This window comes from Eulemur rufifrons, chromosome 8, assembly GCF_041146395.1.
Source record: "Eulemur rufifrons isolate Redbay chromosome 8, OSU_ERuf_1, whole genome shotgun sequence".
Lineage (NCBI taxonomy): Eukaryota > Metazoa > Chordata > Mammalia > Primates > Lemuridae > Eulemur > Eulemur rufifrons.
The window spans coordinates 44,408,439-44,428,200 of NC_090990.1; the positions used below are offsets into that span (position 1 = coordinate 44,408,439).

Below are 19,762 nucleotides of genomic sequence, written 5' to 3' on the forward strand. Positions count from 1 at the left end.
TTTATCTCAAGGAGTGCCCATGTCCAGAACCAAGAACAAGAGACTGTGAAGGCCATTTTTTTCCCAACATTTTATTAAAGATTTTGAAATATACCAAAAAAATGAAAGAGTTTTATAGTGCATACTCAGAACCATTGCCTGGAGTCTGCCATTAACATTTTCTACCCTCACTTTATCACTTATATCCATCTGTCTGTATCTCTGTCCGTCCACGATCTAGCTTAAGTTTTTGGAATAAGTTGGGATGTCATTACATTTATGACATATTAAAAGTCATTTACTTTTCTGAAATATTTAATAAGTTCTAGTTAAGATACTGACCTTGTTTGATTGCTATCTGCATCTATGATCAACACCCACACTAGACTTTATTAAATATTTTCCATGTGCTTTAAGTCTTCTATCTGGTTTCTTCTTAATGAAAATCTTGCAAGGTGGGTGTTATCACTTACTTTGCAGATGAAGAAGCTGAGGATGGGGAAGTTAAGTAGATTATCTCTTATAGATGATTACATCTGGCAATGTTGGAATGCAAGCCCTGGTTTTCTGACTCTAAGAAATAGATTTAAAAAGCCATCGTAAAGGTTAGCTGGTGAGACTCCCACCTTCATCACACAAGGTGCCTCTGTCTACAGATAAGATGCTAGATCGAGAAAGCCATTTCTCATTGTTTAAGTTTCAAATCCCACATAACACATTTGTGCGATTTAAATTTAAAGTTATCAAAGTTATCAAAGGTTTAGATGTCCAAAGTCAGATTCAGAATGAAAGAATTATACTTGAGACGGGGTGAGATCTAGATTTCTTTCCAAATTCCAGCCCATCACCTCTTTTGTTTTTGCTCCAGTACATTATAGTTACCTCTTAAAGAACTGACCTCTTTTTCTTCTTTCTATTCCCCTATCTATAGTTAGAAAAGATTAATAAATTATGGAACTAGTTCCTTACCTCTTCCAAAGTCAGGGGTTCTGGAAGTCCTTATGGAGCTAAGACCTCCCTGGAGGCTTGTCTAGGTGCATCGAACAGAGGCCACTCTGCTGGTGGAGTGGTAATTTGATTCAGGGATTCCTATGAAGACCAGTGTCTCTCTGCAAGGAGAGGCTATGGATTAGGTAAAACTTGTGAGCAACCTCAGTAATAAAAGGAAGTCTGATTTCAAGTCTGTGGCCCCATCGATACCCATATCCCCACCCTCTCAAAAGGCTGCTTCATCTGCTTCATGTGGTTTCTAGGCTTTGTAGTCTCAATGGTCATTGTCTTCTGGCTGAAAAATGCAAAGCTAGGGGATAGTCAGAGGACATTAGAGAGCTGCCTGAGTAAGGGGCTCTGCCCTGCCTGGCCTCTGTTTCTCCTCATGCCTTTGGTGGAGGTCTGAACTGTGGTGCAGTACACATTTCCTTCCAGTAGCACTGTATGTCTAGAGTACTGGAGCTTACACAAATGAGGCAAAGCAAGCTATTAGGAAGTAAGATCTCCCTCTCTTTTCACTAAGTATTCATAATTTTATTAATAACAAGGACTTTATTTTTCTGTCATGATTTTTATTATTATTACTTCACCACTGATTAGTGGAAATGATTGGTGCTGGACCATCACCAGTCCATGGTCTGGCATTTGGGAACAACTGGTGCATGTGTGCCCTGAAGCTGTCCTTCAACCTGGCATTCTGTGAACCCGAGAGAGAGAAGAGACGAGAACCAGGGACCAGAGTGAGGCCTCCTGCAGTTGTCTTGGCACAAGGCCGTGCGGTCTGGCTTTGGCTGGGGGTCAGAGACAAGCCCGTGGACCTGAGAAAGAGAGTGAATCACTGTGCAAGTATTTATCGAGCACCTCCCATGTCCTGGGAAGCAGCCGCTGGACAGTGGGGAAGGAGTATTGGGTTTGGAGTTCAAGTGGCCAGAGTTTCCCCTCAGGCTTTCCGCCTGCTATCTGCATGATCTGGGAAATTCCCGGATGGTCTATAGTTTTCCGTCTATAAAGCGGTGTTGGTGGTAGTATTATGTATCAGAAGGTATTTGGTAAATTGCAGAGTGCTGGTGGTAGCGCTAGATTTTCAGATGGTGATGACAGAAAAAGTTGATATTTGGAAAGAAAATTAATGAGGTCTACTTTTTAATATATTTATCTTTAGATGCAGTTAGGAAATACAAGAGTGAAGGGAAATGGAATTCACATTGTTCAAGGGGTAGGCACTTTTTAAAAATTGTACTTTTTAATCTTTGGGACAGCTCAGGGGAGAGGATATTATTTCTGTCTGAGCAGGTGGGAACAGACTGAGAGAGGCTCACCGCATGCAGCCACTGGGTGCTAGAGCTGGGGTTCTAGTTCAGCTCCAGCGCAAGCCTGTGCTATTTCCGCAATGGCACGCAGGCCAAAGGTTGGGGGAGGAGAGGAGTCGGGGAGAGAATGAGTCTATCCTGAGATACCCCTGCGCAAATGCTTCCAGGGCAGTTTTACTTGCACTATTGTTAGTACCATATAGGGTATCCATCACAAATTTGTCTGGAGGGTCACTGTAAGAATGGGCATGTGTTCTGCCAGAGTTTTTCGAGAACATTCATTCGTTCAGCAAATGTTTATTGAAAATTTGTTTTATTCCATGTACTTTGTTAAATATTCAGAATATATCAGTAAAGAAAACAAGGAGTCACTGTCCTCAAGGTGCCCATATTCTAGAAGGGAGACCAAAGAGATGAAGCAGCATTGGTGGCAAGGACATTTGGGCTACTCTAGGAATATGGCCTAGTTAGGGTAGAGTGGTCGGGGGGAGATGATGTGTAGGCTGGGAGGGGGCAGGGGATGAATTGGAGTTAGGTGGTAAGAGGTTGGGGTGGGGTGGTAAAAGGCAGGCTGGTGGTAATCTGAGGAAATGAGACCTCCACAGGGCTGCAAATACGGATTGGGGAGACCTTCGAATGTGAGAGAGGAGTTCTGTGAGTCAGTCAAAATTTCCTTTAAGTCCCTTTTACATATTCTGTACTATTCATTGTGGGGATTTCCTTTTGGGATCTCCTGAGATGGAGCCAGTTTACCCTGGCCACAATCAGAGAAAAGCCAGAAGCTGTTCACCACACCTTTTCTGACTGTCCCATCTCAAGGACCTGGACCTGAGAACTCAGCAGATGATGAGCTCTGAGCTCTCAGGAGGCTGCAGTGTCCTCCCTGGGCAGACAGAGCAGCTGTCCTCAGTTCAGTCGTCTCAGGACTAGACTAGACAGTGACCCGACGATAAAGCAGTGAATTAACCCCATTTGCCCAGGAGGGTGGGGCTGAATACCAGACAAGGCCCTTTCCACCTCTCTTGGGGGTGTGTGACTCAGAGGCAGTGACATCAGCCATGACTTCATTCATCCAGAGGAAAGACAGTGTGCAGACCGTTAGCAAAGCTGCTTTCTGTTCTCCCTTCTCCATGTTTTGTCTTGTCGGGGACATTGGCATGGTCCTGCTGTTGTTTCTTGCGTTTAACCTACTCTTTCTCTTCATCCCACTTTTCTTTTGTCTCCTTGTCCATCCATCTTTTGCTTTTGTCTTTATTTTCTTCTCCTTCCTCCTCTTCTATTTAATTTTTCTTGTTTCATTTTCTCTCCCACTATTCTTCTCTTTGACTCTTTCTCTTCCCTCTGTGTCAGAAGTGGATGTGGAAACTAGTCCTCCTGCCTCCTGTCTCCTCTCCCCTCTAGGCTTCCCTCCAGGTTGTTGCTGTCCTAACCTTCCTAAAACTGTATTCTCAGATCACTTCCGGCTCGAGGACTGATGGTGGTTCTCATTCTCTTCTGACTCAAGTGTCTAACACAAATCCAGATTTACTGCAGATTGCACGTCAACACACTTCTCTCAGACTGACCTTTCCATGCTTCCTCCCCCATGGCCATGGATGCACTTGATGCCTCCTCGTGCGCTTTTGTCAGTCAGTTGCCCTAGGACAGCCTGCCCTCCATCCACCTTCCTTGGTCTGTGCCACTCCCCACACCCAGATCAGATACTGCCTCCTCAGGAACTCCTTTCCTCTACCTCCTTCCCACAGCAGTGTCTTTCCTTCATGACCAGATAGCATTCTTGGTTTATAAATTAGATATTTTAGAACTTGAATTATTCTGTACTATTTATACACTCTTCTTCAGTGTTTCACATGCACAGATTCTTTGTTCATCCTAGCCAGCAAGTAACCTGAAGATTGGGACTAGTGTGTTTTTGTCTTTCGTCTTCCACCAGCATACCTAGCACACATCTGGCCAGAAACCTGGACTGATAGACAAATCGTTGCACAGTCAATAAATATTTTATTTGAGAAAGAGTTATTTGTTCCTTCCTGAAGATGGAAAGATGTGGTAGAACTGACTTACAAAGTAATAGTAAGAACAGTCATTTAAGAAGTGCTTACTAGGTGCCAGCCACTGTTCTAAACAGTTTACATATATTTGTTCATTTGATCTCTCAACAACCCTATGGCTTAGGTACTATTAATGTCCTCAGCAATTGTTATAGGATGAGGAAATTGAAATAAAGAGTAGTTAAGTAGCTTGCCCAAAGCCACACAGCTATGAAGTATGAGAGCGGGATCTACCCCTTGCAGTCTGGCTCTGGAAGAGAAACAGGATGTGCGAAGACACCTCTTTGTAGAATAGCAGATCGTATCACCAGAACCACCCTTGGACCAGGCTGTTTGGAGAACCAGAGACTGTGGGGTACTGATAGGTGAAGGTGTTGAGAGGTGAGGCTGAAGAAGAAGCTGGGAGCCAGTCACAAAAACTTTGTAGAGTACAATGTCCTCTACAAGGACCCTTGACAAAAGATGCAAGAAATGTTCCTAGAAGAGAGATTTTCTGTGAGGTTGGACTGTTATAGATCCATCATAAGTAAGAGTTTATGAAGTTCTGATCTTAGTCTAAGACTTATGTTGTGAAGGAACGTCTCAGTTGTGGTGCTTGTCCGTGCCTGGCCGGAAATGACAGTGGAACTCTGCAACAGTGGCATAAATAGACAAGTAAGGATGTACATACCCAAATAATCTCAAAAAAAAATATTGCCAGTTGGAACAATAAAGCACACTCATCCTTTATGAGCTTGGATAAGTAAAGCTTGGGTTGAAGGACATTTGGGAAGAAAGAGGAAGGGGCATCTATGTGAGCCAGCTTGGAACTGACACCCGGCTGTCCTCAGATGTCCCAGAGCGCCCGACATTTGATGGAGCACTTTCCCCGCCACCGCCCCCTCTCCATTGGTGCTTGGCAGACGTTCAGTGGTGCTGCACTGACCCAGGCGTCCAAGCCAGGAAGTGAATGAATCCATTTTCCAATTAAAATGAAACTTCTCCAAAGGACCTGTTCACCCTGAGAAGAGAAATTTATCTTCCTGGCAGTCTGGCTTGTCTAGAATATGTCTGTACTCCTGAAACAGACTGAAAAAAAAAAGCCATTAGTTTGAATGAAAAAAGAGAAACCGGGACAGTTCTTATTCACAATCTCATTCATTTATCCATTCATTCCTTACTTTTATTTCCACAAGCTCTTATTTAGCTTATATATCTCTGCTCATTCATTCATTCATTTATTCAGTTAACATTACTCATCTATATATCAGATACAATACTAGATCCTAGGAGTAGGGTGATTAAAAATAAATAGAGTTTCTCCTTTTGAGGAGCTTTCAGTCTAGTGAGAGAGACAGACATATAAGCAGATGATGGGAAGTACAGTGATAGGGGCTTAGCATAAGAGCATCTAGCTCAGCTTAGGTGAGTCAGGGACAATCTCATGGAGTGGTTAACACCAGAGTTGAATCCTAAATAATGAGTACATCTGTGTGTACACACACAAACACACACACAGACACACACCCTGTAGGTTCGGTTTTTCTGAAGAACTCTAATTCAGGGAGTGAAGAGGTGGGAACCTCTTCATGAACTAATTGGGAGCTTAAATTATTATAGAAGGTTGATTGGCTATAAGGAATCAGAGATGAAGCGGTAGAAGATAACTCCTTCAGTAACTGGATCAACTGACATAGAAAATCAAGGAGGGGAAACACATCTGGGAGAAGACAACAGATTCTGTCATGGATATGCAGTGGGAGATCCAGGAGATGTATATCAGAGGAGAGTTTGGATTGGAGTTTGAGATTTGGCATGCTATTCAACTTGTAGTTGGTTGGAATCTTGGGAGTAATTGAGATTTTCCAGGGAGTATGTGAGCAGTGAGAAGAGCATTTGGATGAGACCAGATCCCTGGGGAGCATGTGCAGTTAAAGACTAACTAAAGAAAAGGAGCTCACAGAGGAGACAGAAAAGGACTGATGAGAAGGGCATGAAGGGATGCAGGAGAGTGAGATGTTAAGGAAGACCTCCTCAGCGCTACACTTTTCCCAGTCTTCACCGTTCTTTTGTGTCTACTTCAAGACCTTCTCACCCTTTCCAAAACCTTCTCTGCCTCCCTCCCATAGATAGTGCTACCCACCCACAAGGAATTATGTTGTCCACATCACTGTGGCATCTCTCTCATTTCCTCCGGACAGTTCTGCCTCATGTATGCTTTAGGGAGGCAGATGCCTGCTCTTACTACTGTGCTGAGCAGTAGAGATCCAAATTGTAGTCTGACCTTCCACTTATCTGATTTGTGTCCTGGGGACAATCATGATCTCTTTCTGGGCTTTAGTTTTTTACTCTGCAAGGTTAGGTTTATTATTTCTTGCCTTCCCTGCCTTCAAGAGTTATACAGATCAGATGAGATAATGCATGTCAAAGTGCTTTGAAAAATATGAAGCTCTGTAGCAGTAACCAGAGTGAATCTTGTTGACTTATCAGGCAGTCTACATTATTTCGTTTAATTCTCACAGCATCCTTGGAGGAAGATGCTAGTAATATGGTGTTTGAAGAAACTGGGGCTTAGAGAAATTAACTTATGTAAAGCTACACAGCTGGGCAGTGGTGAGGACAGTGATTAAACTCAGGTCCACTTGCCTCTAAAGTTGTTAGACTCCCCCTACTACAACCTTGTTTTCCTAATATTTGTGGTTATGTCACACTCTTGGGCAAAGACAGCTTTGCTGAATATGATCAGTTTTCACTAATATGGTAACATTGTTATGGTTGGGAAGTCAACTCTGTATGGATTAGAAATTTTCTTTTCTGTACAACAGTAGGTCTCCAGGGGAGGTAGGGGAGAGGGATGCATCTAAATCCAGCTTTTGAAAATTAAATAATTTAAATTATACAATGGAATTATTTCATTTTATAAATAAATTCTATGATGATACAGTTAAACAAATCCTTCTCTAAAGAGAGTAATTTGTCTTGTCAATTCAGATTTTTGTTTCTTGTGTATCTTTCTCAGCAGTAGCATAGATATTTATTCTACTTGGCCTTTAGGCTTCAGCTTCCATCTCTCCCCCATGAAGCCTTTCTAGCCTCCCTAGACCCAAAGCCCTTTCCCTCCTCTGAGCCCCGTCCGTGATTACTCATTAGAGGCAGAAATATGGCCACACACAAAATATTATGATAAAATTATGAGGCTGACTCACCAAACCTTGGTATCAGGCTCATTACATTATTGTCATACATCATCTTGTTCATTACCTTTTCCTTTGTGTACATATTTCTCACCATTGTAACTTTCTTTTGAAAGGTCTTGGCTTTGGATTTTTTTTTATAACTCCTGAAACATTTTGCATTTTTTTTTTTTCATGAGTTAGGCTTGGCTTTTGCCCTACAGAAGTGTGTCATTTTGAGGTGGATTTAGGTCCATGAATATATAATTAGGATACAGTGTGGGATGGAGAGATTCACAGAAAAGGTCATATCTGAGCTGGATTTGAATCAAGAGCCCATCCTTTGAAGTGAGGTAGCACAAGAATGGAAAAACAAGCCCCACATGTACTCACCATCAAATTGGCACTAACTGATCAACACTAAGGTGCTCACGTGGTAGTAATACTCACTGGGTGCTGATCAGGTGTCGGGGTGGGTAAACCCACAACTAATGGAGACAGAGTGCACCGTATGGGGGAAGAGCATGCTGTAGCCCTGGCTCGGGCAAGGCAAAGGCACTACATGTAACCAAAATGTACCCCCATAATATTCTGAAATTAAAAAAAAAGAAGTTTGATAAGGGGAGAAGATGGGATAGTCAGTCCATGTAGAGGCACCATCCTAAACACAAGTGTTACAATAGAAAAGAACATAATGCATTTGGGGAGCGAGAGAAATAAGGTGAGAGCAGAGTGGAGGGGTTAGGAGAGAGGTGATGGGAGATGAGCCCAGAAAGGAATCATAATAATGATAATGGCCACGTTGGAGCCAGTTGTTAAGTGGCCTGAGAGCCGTGCTAAGGGTTTAAAATGGGATTCTAGGCCATGAGGAGCTATCGAACCATTTTCAACAAAGGAACGGAATGGAAAGTTTTAAGTTTTTATTAAGATGCTTGTAGCAGCACAAACCTCTCAGCTTATCTTCCTGCCTGACTTGAAATATTTCTCGTGGTTCACTCTTTATCTCTGTGGATGGGAGTTTGAAACACACAATTGTTTCATTCAATCTGAGAAGTTTCTGGTTGGGATTTATGATCCACTCCATGTTTCCAGCATCATTTTTCTTTTGAGAATGATATTGGACATTAAGTTTCTTCCTGAAACATCTTTCCTCTCTGGGCGATCAGCCTAATTTGAAGTCTGAAACATAGAGTGAGGGTATGGTTTTGCACTTTCATGGGTAGTTCTGCTGGAAAACAACATTGTGAGTACTTGGAATGTGCAGGCAGGCTCATTTATTGAGTGGGGAATTAGGGAGCTCTGTCCCCTCCCTTTTGTTCACTGCACACAACAGATAACCCAGATAGAGTCCCTTTGCAAGTAATAATTAAATATTTGGATGATCTTTTTTATCTGGTCATCCCAGTTTTCTCGTGTTGCTTGTAGATCCTGGTGTCATTGCAGTAGCTGCCTCATTTTCCCCACAAGTTCCCTTGGTGTCTAGAAGCAGCAGAAACCTCACAGCTTCCCTGGACGTGCTTTCCTGGACATTGCAGTGGGAGGGAAGGCGTGAAAGCTGCTTCTCTCTGCCCTGAGGCTGGCAGGGCGGCTGCTGCCTTGAATCTTGGACTTAACTACCCTACCTCCACCCTCTGCTGAGACCCGCAGCTGTGTGAGCTTTGAGTAGTAGCCTCCTCCCAAGAAATGCTGTGGTTTTATGAAGTAATAGATGATTTAGGGGAAAAAAAAAAAAAGCTGTTCTATTTCGTTGCTTTCAAGCCGGGGGATTGCTTAGCTCAAAGGATTGTTGTTGGAATGTAGAAGCCTTTCGTGCCAAGTCATACACCCCAAATCACTGCTGATTTTTTTTTTTCTTGAAAAGACTAGTTTTTGTTAGTTGCTTGGTAACTGGAGGATAGAAAGACTTAACTCATTCCGCACAGATAGCTCCTGGTTTGAACTGTGTTAAGCTATCACATAATGAGATAGAACTGAAGTTGGCCTGTGTTGAGGGCCTATCCCTGTGTTCTCTCTCTAACCTGTGTATCTGTTGTGCATTGAGGGTGTTGTTAGGTACATAGAAGTTAAGCGGGAGCTTCAGGGTAGAAACTGCAGCCTAGTGACGTAGTGGGAGGACAGAGTGCTCACTTTAGAGCTGGAAACCCTGCGTGACTTTGGCCAAGCCCTTGTGGTCTGATGCTCAGGTCCTCCACCGTAGTGTGAGAGGATTGTGCATTGCCTACACACCTCTGAACCACCCTGGGAATCAAATGAGATGAGGCACATGGGGACACTGCTGTAAACTGTGGAGGAAATAAGAGGTAATCACTGTGTCCTGATGCAGGCCCAATGGTTGCAAGAATAGAATTTATTCTGTAAGATTGAGGCCGTTGGCCTGGACTGTGCTGGCTGGGGAGGAGGAGGCACAGAGAGATTTTCCCACAGAGCTGGATTAAAAATCCATCTATAGGGGCTGATATGCTCTTGGCCAACCTGGCATTTGATGACAAAGCACTTGTGAATCATGTATCCCAATATAAGAATTTCATGGGATCCTTGTAGAAGCCTGTCAGCATCTCAAAAGAAGGAATCAGGCTTCTGGAGATGTTCCCTCTCATCCAGACCCTTCCTCCTTCTCTTTGCTGGCTACTCTCCAGACTTTGCTTTTGCAGAGAAAGCAGGGAATACTGCCAGCTTCTCTTCTGAGACCACGTGCATTCTTAAGGATACCTCACACCTCTAACAGCATATTGTTTCTGGTTCCTCATCCCACGGAGAAGTTGGTTAGGCCTCAAGGTCGTGTAATATCAAGAAGAATGATGCTCCCTGGACCCCTCGCTTCTCCTACCCCCAGTGTCCCTTTTTGGCAGAAGGCCTGAAGTTCTCTGAGACGTTCTACTTGGGTTCCATTGTTACAGCCACCGTTTGGCTGCAGACTGAAAGCTCTCATTATATAATACAAGGTCTTTAATGACCATGTACAAGATCTCAGAAAATACTTTTCTGAGTTTAGGAAGATCGTTGAGCTTTGGCTTGAAGCACTGGTTGTTGCTGTAGTGGTTTGGCAGTTCATGTCTGGTGACGGGCCTTGGATTTCTGCAACCTTTAGGTGGAGACTGCCTTTTCTCCTTCTCCCTGACCACCGATCTCTGAAACCACAGAACACATGGAAATAGATTTGGGGGATTATCCAAAAGGCATACTGGTAGTTTGACTCACATAGTTTCAAAGGCTACCACTTTCTGAGTGCAACTTGTTAGTATACAGAGGTAGTACTAGTTCATAGCTGTGTTAGGCATATTTAATGTACTTTAAATTTTGCTTTATTTAAAATGTATAGATAGTCAAAGAGACATTTAGGATGGGTCCCTTTCCAAAAGCTTTCACCTAAATGCTTAGGAATTTAAAACAAACAACAACAGAATGAAGTTAATATTTTGCCTTTTACATCTGAACCCTTATGGTGATGTTGTTTTAATAGGACCCTGTACCTGGAGTAGTGCCTGGTTTGTTTGTTGTACATAGATGTGTGTGTTCATCTAGTGGTAATAGGGAAACAGCGTGTAGGAAGAACTCACAGAATTTGAGGGTAGGTATAGGTAAAGGCCAGTTGCATGTGTGTAAAGTAGGTATAATAGCACTTAGGACTTTGTGGCCACTCTAAGGAGATGATTACACGTGTGGAAGCCCTTTATCAAATCTGAAGCACTCCTCACATAGGAGGGACTGGATGGTGAAGGCAAGCAGTTTGTTTAGTAATTCAGCAAGTATTTATTGAGTGCCTACAATATATGACCCTGTAGTTGGTCCAGACGTATGTCTCTTTGGAACTTCTGCATTGTGGCCCATAGGTTCCCAAAGATACCTTTATGCTTATGACAAATTCCTTTTTCTTGTAGCTCCTTGAAGAGAGAATAATTGAAACCAGGCCATAGAAAGTTGCCTGGATGGTAGGAAACCTTTCTTGCTAGTGCTTCTGTCTTCTTTTCTCTTTATGAAGTTTTACTTCTCCAGGTGCTTGGCAGAAAATGGTGATGTCATAGTTTCCAAGTTTATCTCACCTCCAGTTCCATTCACAGGCAGAAGTTAAATGGCTTAATTTGGGTCCTGATTCTAAATTCCTGGGAGGAGGAACTTGATTGGCTCAGCTAGATCCCAGATCCATACCTGGTGCAGTCCAGAGCTTATACTAATAGTAAAAGGGCTAGAGTTGTGTCTACTCAGCAGCTGAGGGTCTACTCAGCAGCTGAGGGTCCACTCAGTTTGGAAAGAGGAGGAGAAACAATCATCAGATGTGGTGAAGAGGACAGATAGGATCCTTGACCTCACAGAGCTTATAGTCTAGCAGAAACAAAAGACATCACACAAATAATTGTGGGGTGGTAGGGGGCGTCTGACAGCCAGACCTAGAGCTGAGTAGGAGATCCTGGAAACCCTCCCCAAGGAACAATGTGTAGGGTTGTCAGAAGGGGGCAGGAGGACGTAGATGCTGGGAGGGAATAGGGTGGTGGGTGAGGAACGAATGTTCTAGACAGAGGCAGCAAAGGAAAAGAAAAGCCTAGCTGTAAGAAAAAATCTGGACATTTGGCAATGTAGAAGAAATAAATCTTTAAGAATTGTTTGATTATGTGGCATTTCTCTCTGGCTTAGACTGGAAGTTCTTTGAGGGCAGAGACCATCTCATTCCATTGCCTTTGGAACCATCTGGCATGTGGAGAATTTTACATGGCAGGGTACATTTGGTTTTGCTGGGTAATTGCTTAGTACATTTTCTTCCCAGCTTACAGTGTTAAAATTTTCTTATATGGCTCGAAGTGTATCCTTTCGCTGATCACTGGCAAGATGGATTGCATACCCTCCCAGAGCATGCTCTCTCTCCCTCCAGTTTGGCCAACAGGGATAAAAGGGAAATTATGGTCATTTTTGGAAAGATCAATACTTGCCAGTTTTTCTTTCCTGTACAAGTACTGCTTTTATATCATTCCCTACCCCCACCAAGCCCCTGAACAGATGTTTTTATGGGCATTGTTGGCTGTGCTTTTGTTTTGAAAATTTTAAAACATTGAAAGAGGAGAGGGGTAGAAAAAACCCCATCGTTGATTCTAATGTATATTTAATTTGGCAGAACTTGAGAGAGACTTGCTGGGATAAGGCGGGACATTTCTTTGATCTCCCAGACTTCTTATCGTGGAAGGCAACAGGTGTCACAGCACGGTATGTTAATTACAAGTTGGGTTTTATTTGCCATCTTCCATTCTCGGGTGTCTGTATATGTATTGCTTTCTTAACTCTCTTTGACTGGACACACTGTTTGTACATCTGCATGTGATTTTGCATACTTGAAACATCTTGAATCTATCTTCTACCTCCTCTGCACATGCCCAAACACTGTTGCCCCAAGAGGCCTGGAATGTGAGTATCCAAGGTGAAGACCATTCATTAAAATTGGACACATTTGAAGGAAATGTGAAAAATCCAGAGCGAAATGTAACTTTTTCCAAAGGCACTTTTTACATGGTGAATAAAAGAAAAAAATATATGTGTACACACACACACAGAGTCATATGTTGCTTAATAACAAAGATATGTTCTGAGAAATGCATCCTTCGGTGATTTTATTGTTGTTTGAACATCATAGAGTGTACTTGCACAAACCTAGGTGGGACAGCCCACTACACACGGAGGCTAATATGGTATGGCCTATCGCCCTTAGGTTACAAACTACAGCATGTTACTGTACTGAATACTGTAGGCAGTTGTGACACAATACTCACAATGGTGAGTATTTGTGTATCTAAACATAACTGAACATAGAAAGGGATAGTAAAAATATATGGTATAAAAGATAAAGAAGGTATACCTATATAGGGCACTTACCATGAATGGCGCTCACAGGACTGGAAGTTGTTCTGGATAAGTCAGTGAGTGAGTGGTGAGAGAATATGAAGACCTAGGACATTACTGTATAATTGTTTTTTCTTCAATAATAAATTAACATTAGCTTACTGTAACTTTTTTACTTTATAAACTTTAAATTTTAACTTTTTGACTTTTATAATAACACTTAAACACAGATATGTTACGTAGCTGTACAAAATATTTTTCTTTATGTTCTTACTCTATAAGCTTTTCTCTGTTAAAATTTTTTCTTTTACTTTTTAAACTTTTTCATTAAAAACTAAGATATAAACATACACATTAGAGCTTACACGGGGTCAGGATCATCAAGGTGTCACTAGGTAATAGGAATTTTTCAGCTCCATTATAATCTTGGGTGACCACTGTTGTATATGCTGTCTGTCATTGACTGGAACATCTTTATGGAGGCGTGACTGTGTGTGTGTGTGTGTGTGTGTTTATTTGTGGCCCCTAAAATTAAGATGGGAGATATGTTTTTAAAGGAAGCTGATTTTAACTGGATGAGCATGTTATGGATTTGTTTTACTTTTTATATAAATGTACCCTACTCATCCCATACTATAAAAGTATGTATGTGGAAGTCAACAACTATTTTTCAGTAAATTATGAATGTTAAAAATAAAGTATGTGCTACATGACAGAGACTTTTACAAAATACTCATTGAGTGTGAAATTGCGGCTGCTATAATTAACGGAGTGGGTGTGTGCATGGATATATATAGACAGGTTGGACATGACATCTGTAAGTATGGGAGGTGTCTTGTCATCTTGACCTCAGATTTAAGGGGATGCACGGGGTGGGGGGGCAGGTCTTCTTATCTTGAAAAAGATTTAGAATCTGGTTGAACCAACCTGTGAGGAAGGGGGTCGTTTCCCTGAGGACGGATCAAGCTGCATCATTTCGGGAGGCAGCTGGTGTATGTTAAAGTCAGCTCATGGGAGGCGGGCAGCAAATCCTACCCATTTTCCTCCTCATTTAAACTCAGGGGAAGCTGGAAATAGCAGTACCATTTCCTCTGCGCTCCTCCTGTCTATCTCATTTCATAGATTTGGGCCTTTTCTTGTAGGCAGTTGATAAAGGTGCGATAGTTCAGCTGCAGGGGCTTCTAGCAAGGAGATAGCAGAGGACGTGTTTCACAAGCACGTCATTCTTCATGTCAGCCCCTCCTACACCCTCCTCCCGGTGAAATGATCATTAACCAAAGGTCTCAGGGTGAGGGGATATGAAAATGGCCTCTGCCAACCTCAGGTACTCACCCATCTCTGGCAGAGAGGACTCCGGAGGAATGGTCTGAACTTTACCCTGGAAGATGTAATTAGTCACCATTATCGTTATCACTGATGGGGAGAGCGGTATGTGGGTGAAGGTATCGTCTTGGTCATTCCTCTTTTGGTGTGACATTAATTGTCCAAAGTTATTTCCGAGAGGACCTTTTTCTAGGTTTCTTTTTGATCATTTTAGCCAAACGGACCTGCTAGTCAAAGCAATGCTGTTTGGTGCGTGTATAGGCGGTATCCCATTGGCTTGTCAACTTTGAAGGCTCAAAAGTGGAGCTAGAGATGAAGGAGAATCTGGCTTTCCTTCTCTTTTTCTTTGGGTGTTGTTCCACTAAGTGCTTTGACTTTCTCCCTAATTCTTTCTGATGACTCTTGATATACTACACCCCATTTCTGGGTGTCTCATGCTATATTTAGGCACCAAGGAGCGGGCTTTCTGAAGCTAGCTCTGGCAGAGATAGAGTGAAGTGCAGTGGCATACACACACTGGATTCTGCCACATGCTGTGTGTGTGGCCTGGGCATGTCTCTTCCCTTCTTTGAATCTCGCTCTCCTTATCTATAGAACGGGGATCATGATACCTATCTTGCAAGCTTGTTGTGAGAGTCCTATTAAGACAGTCTTCCCAAACTAGCCTGATGATAAGTATCACCTGAGTCATTTATTCAAAGCACATATCCCCGGGACTTCTGGGTTTTAGCTTACTGAATCAGAATGTCCGTGGGAGACCTGGGAGTTTGTATGTTTAGCAGATATCCTGGGTGGTCATGTGATCAGGTCAGTTTGGACAACATTGCCTAACAGAATGTGCGTGAAAGTAGTATATGACTCAGGTGCTCCATGCTTGTGAGGGATTGGAAGTATTTTAAAGGCCTAATGAATTTGTTGACTTTAAAAGTGGAGGGCTGCTTCTTCAGGTATCGTAACATTTTAACTGGTTGGGCATGTTAACATGTCTAGAGGCTCCATTCCCTGCCCAAGACAATCTCAAACCTTCAGGAAACAAAAAGTTTAATGTTCAGAAATGATTTATTGGCTGTCCAGTCATCCCTGCTATCTTTTATTGGCCACGACACTCATGACTCATTGTATTTTCATTAGTATAAATTGATAATCTGCCTTCCCCCACCATCCGCCCTCCAGAAGGGCTTCCCTCCAGCTTCCCTCTCATCCGGAGAGCAGAGCCTGTGACCTGGAGCACCAGCTTTCTCTGAAGATGGTTGCCCTCTGCCCTGGCCCACATACAGCTTCTATCTATCTCTCTCTCTCCTGTTGTTTACCTAATATCTCCATCTTTTTTTTCTCCCTTCTCTGTTTCAACCTGCAGCATATCCAGGTGAAACAAGGAACCCCTCTGAGCTTTCTTGATTGTACATGGAGATAATGACAACACCTCTCCATGGGGTTATTGTGTGAATCGTGTGAGGTGACAGAAAAGCTGCTAACACAATGTTGAGATATTTTTTAAAGGTTTAAGCTATTTTATTTAGTTCCCTTTTTCTGCCAGTTTTGGCAGGGGATCTTTACATTAAGTTTCTGGCATAATGGAAAAAGGGAAATCCTTGTGGTTCAGTGTCTCCACCACGTACTGTCTGCAGGCACCTGGAGCAAATTGTTTACCTCCTCAAGCCTCATTCCCTCATCTGTAAGGGTTATTGAGAGAGGGACTCTGGATAAAATATGTAGCACACAGTATTTAAACAATAAAGAGTTCTTTTAATGAAAAATCCATATTGTCTATTCCTTCTTCTAGAATAAGGGAGATAAATGTGCCAATGCCAAAAAAAACTTTGGGCAGTGAAATACCAACTTGGCACCCTCTGGGCCAAGGAGAGGTTCAGATTTGGTGTTTATTTGGCTCTTACATGTGATTATTTTGGGAAGCTTTGGGGCAAAGGAGTGCCAAAAAGGCTAGAGGAGTTTTCCCCCCTTTTTATTATTCTAGGGGAGTCAAGGCTAACAAGGGATTGGATTTCACGTTGTCTTAAATCTTTCAAACTTCTGGCAGGGACAGTATGTAAAAACTCCTCCTCTTTCTCTCTTCTTCCTCCTCTTGCTCTCCTCCTCCTCCTGTTTTCCTAGCCTCCATTTCTCCCCACCCGCCCCCACTCCCCAGGGCAGCTACTTTTGTTTATCTGGGTCACTGAAAAAATCACCACCAGGCCCATGACTGATTTGTCATTCAGCTCTATTCTCTTCATTATATTAATGAAAATAATTATTTTATTTTTGTTAATAATGGGAATGGCAATTATCATTTATTGAGTGCCTTCCCTTTATCTGTGCTGGGCGTATTAACAAATGTTAACCCCGTTAGTCCTCAAGACCCTCCTTGCAGCAGGTGGTGGTATTACCATTTAGCACTTCAATAACTGAAGCAGAATGCTTTAATAATGTGGCTCATTTTTGCTGTGGAGTGGGTTACTGTCCAGAATTTTGGTAACATGAGAAATGAGAAGTTATACATTAGAATAATAAAATGTTGTATAATCAGACAAAAATATATTTATATCTATAAATCCTCCCTCTAAAAGAGATTTGAGGTGACTTGTGATAGATAAGATAAAAACAGTGGTAAAAAATAGAAAAAAACCAGAATAGAGTGAAAATAATAGAATAAGTGAGTTGAAGCTAAGAACTTTATAGAATCTATAAGGTTCCTCATCATTACTATTAATAATAAATTTGTTTCCAAGTTTCCTAGTAGCAAAAGCAAAGATAGAACTTAATCAGGGTTAACTGAGTGAACAGGTAAAAACTTCATGCTGTTCAGGAGAAGTAGAATTTTTTCTAACATTAGGGGTCTGAGAGAAATTTCTTTTAGATTATCAAGAGTGGACAATATTTATAAATTATTTAAAAGTATATCCTATTAAATTCAATTATAATTTTGAACAAACTTTTTATTTTGAAATAGTTTTAGATTTACAGAAAAGTTGTGAAGGTACTACAAAGAGTTCCCATATACTTGACATGCACTTTCTCCTATTAATGTCTTACATTAGTATGTTACATTTACCATAATTAATGAATTGATATTGATAGGTTATCATTAGCTAGATTCCATGCTTTATTCAGAGTTCCTTAGTTTTTACCTAGTGGCCTTTTGTGTTTCAGGATCCCATCCAGGATACCAGTTACATTTAGTTATGTCTCCTTAGGCTCTTGGCTGTGATGGTTTCTCAAACTTTCCTCCTTTTTGATGATCTTGACAGTTTTGAAGAGTATCAGTCAAGTATATTGTAGGATGTCCCTCTTGGAATTTGTCTGATGTTTTTCTCATGATGAGACTTGGGTAATGTGTTTTTGGAGGAAGACCACAGAGGTAAAGTGGTCTTTCTTATCACATCACATCAAGGGTACATACTGTCAGAATGACTTATCACTATTGATGTTAACGTTGATCACCTGGCTGAGGTATTGTTTGTCAGGTCACCTCCCTGACTCCCCATGTTGTACTCTTTGGAAGGAAGTCACTGTCTATACACAGCTCGCACGTAAGGGGTAGGGAGTAGTTATGTTTCATTTTCTTGAGGGTTGGGTATCTATACACATTATTTTGAATTACTCTGTATGGGAGATTTGTCTTTTCTCAGTTCACTTATTTTTATGGCTTTGGACTTAAAGAAATTGATTACGAGACTTCTTATGTACAAGGGACACTCTAAATTTGGTTTAGAGGTTACATGGTGGAATTTCTGAGACGTTTCTATGGCTTATGGGAAAATAGGCTGAATTTCTAGAATCTCAGGTTTATATTTATTTATATTATCCCTTATATTTATTTATATTATATTTACATACTTTTGTTTACTTATGTTACCTTTCCTTTCCCCTACACTACAATGTAAATTCTATGTAAGTTGTCAGTAAATATTCTATCTTTTAAGGATGTGAATTTATGGTTTTTAGAAACTGTATCCCCTTTAAAATAACAACTATTTTCTTGATTTCTATGGTATTCTGTGTTTTGAGTTTATAAGGGACATTATTGTATTGTTTTATTTTTCTTGTGGTTATTTGCTAATCTGTCAGGAGATGGTTATGGTTTGGTTATTGATCTGTAGTCATTTTCTAAACACAATTAAAATCAATCCTCGTTAGTAAACTCCTCACAGATATCCCTATGGTTAAGGATTCAGAGGGCTACTCACTCTTTCTTGCCATTGGAGTTCTGACAGAACTGACTACATACAAAGGATATTAGCTAAATAAGGAGTGAAAATTTATCTTATTATCTAAGGAAATACTGTTTAGCCTCTGATGTATAGAACTTCTAGTATACTGAATGGGTAGACAGCTCGGAAGTGAGTCTGAACCAGGTCTGCATGTTCAGTGTATGTGTACCTCTGTGGGAGAGAGGGTGGAAGGGAAGACCAGATTTGCCAACCAGATCTCAAGTCCAACAACTTAGTAGGAATGCAGACCCTGTGCAGGTGTGGTGACCACATAGCAGTGGGAAGCCAAGCTGGGTGCACCTGGGCATGGGAAGTGGAGGAGTGAGCTCAATGTTGTTCTAGGCATGAATTATCACCTTGTCTTTGACACAGTGACCCTTAAAATGTGGCTTAGTATATTCCAGTCTCTTAACTATCAGGTGAATTTCCCTTATTCTCTTGGAGAAAATTAAGTAAGAGGATGGTGTGTGAAGTCAACTCTGTGTCCCCTGGTGCTCCACTCAGTGGAGAGAGGAGGTTGGGTGGGAGTCTCATCCTCCCCAAGAGCTGAGGCAGCAGCATGAGAAGAAGAAGGGAGAAACTTCCACACCAGTACCCGCCTCTGGTGAGCATGCCTGGAGTCTAGATCCCTTCCTCAGTACTTGGCCTCCTGATTTCCTTTCTTATTTGCATATCTAAGATAGGACTTGATTTAAAAAAAAACAGCTTTAGATATTTATAGTACATATAATTATATATAATTCACATACTATATAATTCACCCATTTAAAGCATACAGTTAAGTGATTTTGGCATATTACATTATTTATTTTAACTAATTGTAGTAAAATAGGCCGGGCGCAGTGGCTTGCGCCTATAATCCTAGCAGTCTGGGAGGCCGAGGCAGGTGGATCGTTTTAGCTCAGGAGTTGGAGACCAGCCTGAGC

The 19,762-nt window shown here is 41.7% G+C and overlaps 1 protein-coding gene across 10 annotated transcripts in view; it reads left to right on the forward strand.

The window, feature by feature from the left end:
* FGGY (FGGY carbohydrate kinase domain containing) overlaps positions 1–19,762 on the forward strand; it is a 387,509-nt gene that overhangs the window by 51,473 nt on the left and 316,274 nt on the right. For all 10 annotated transcript variants that reach the window (XR_011234566.1, XM_069480070.1, XM_069480063.1 and 7 more), the window contains one exon: positions 12,587–12,675. Coding sequence is in view for 9 of the 10 variants with exons in the window: in XM_069480070.1 (XP_069336171.1) it covers positions 12,587–12,675 (89 nt within the window). In the remaining variant the exon portion in view is untranslated. The remainder of the gene's footprint in view (positions 1–12,586; positions 12,676–19,762) is intronic.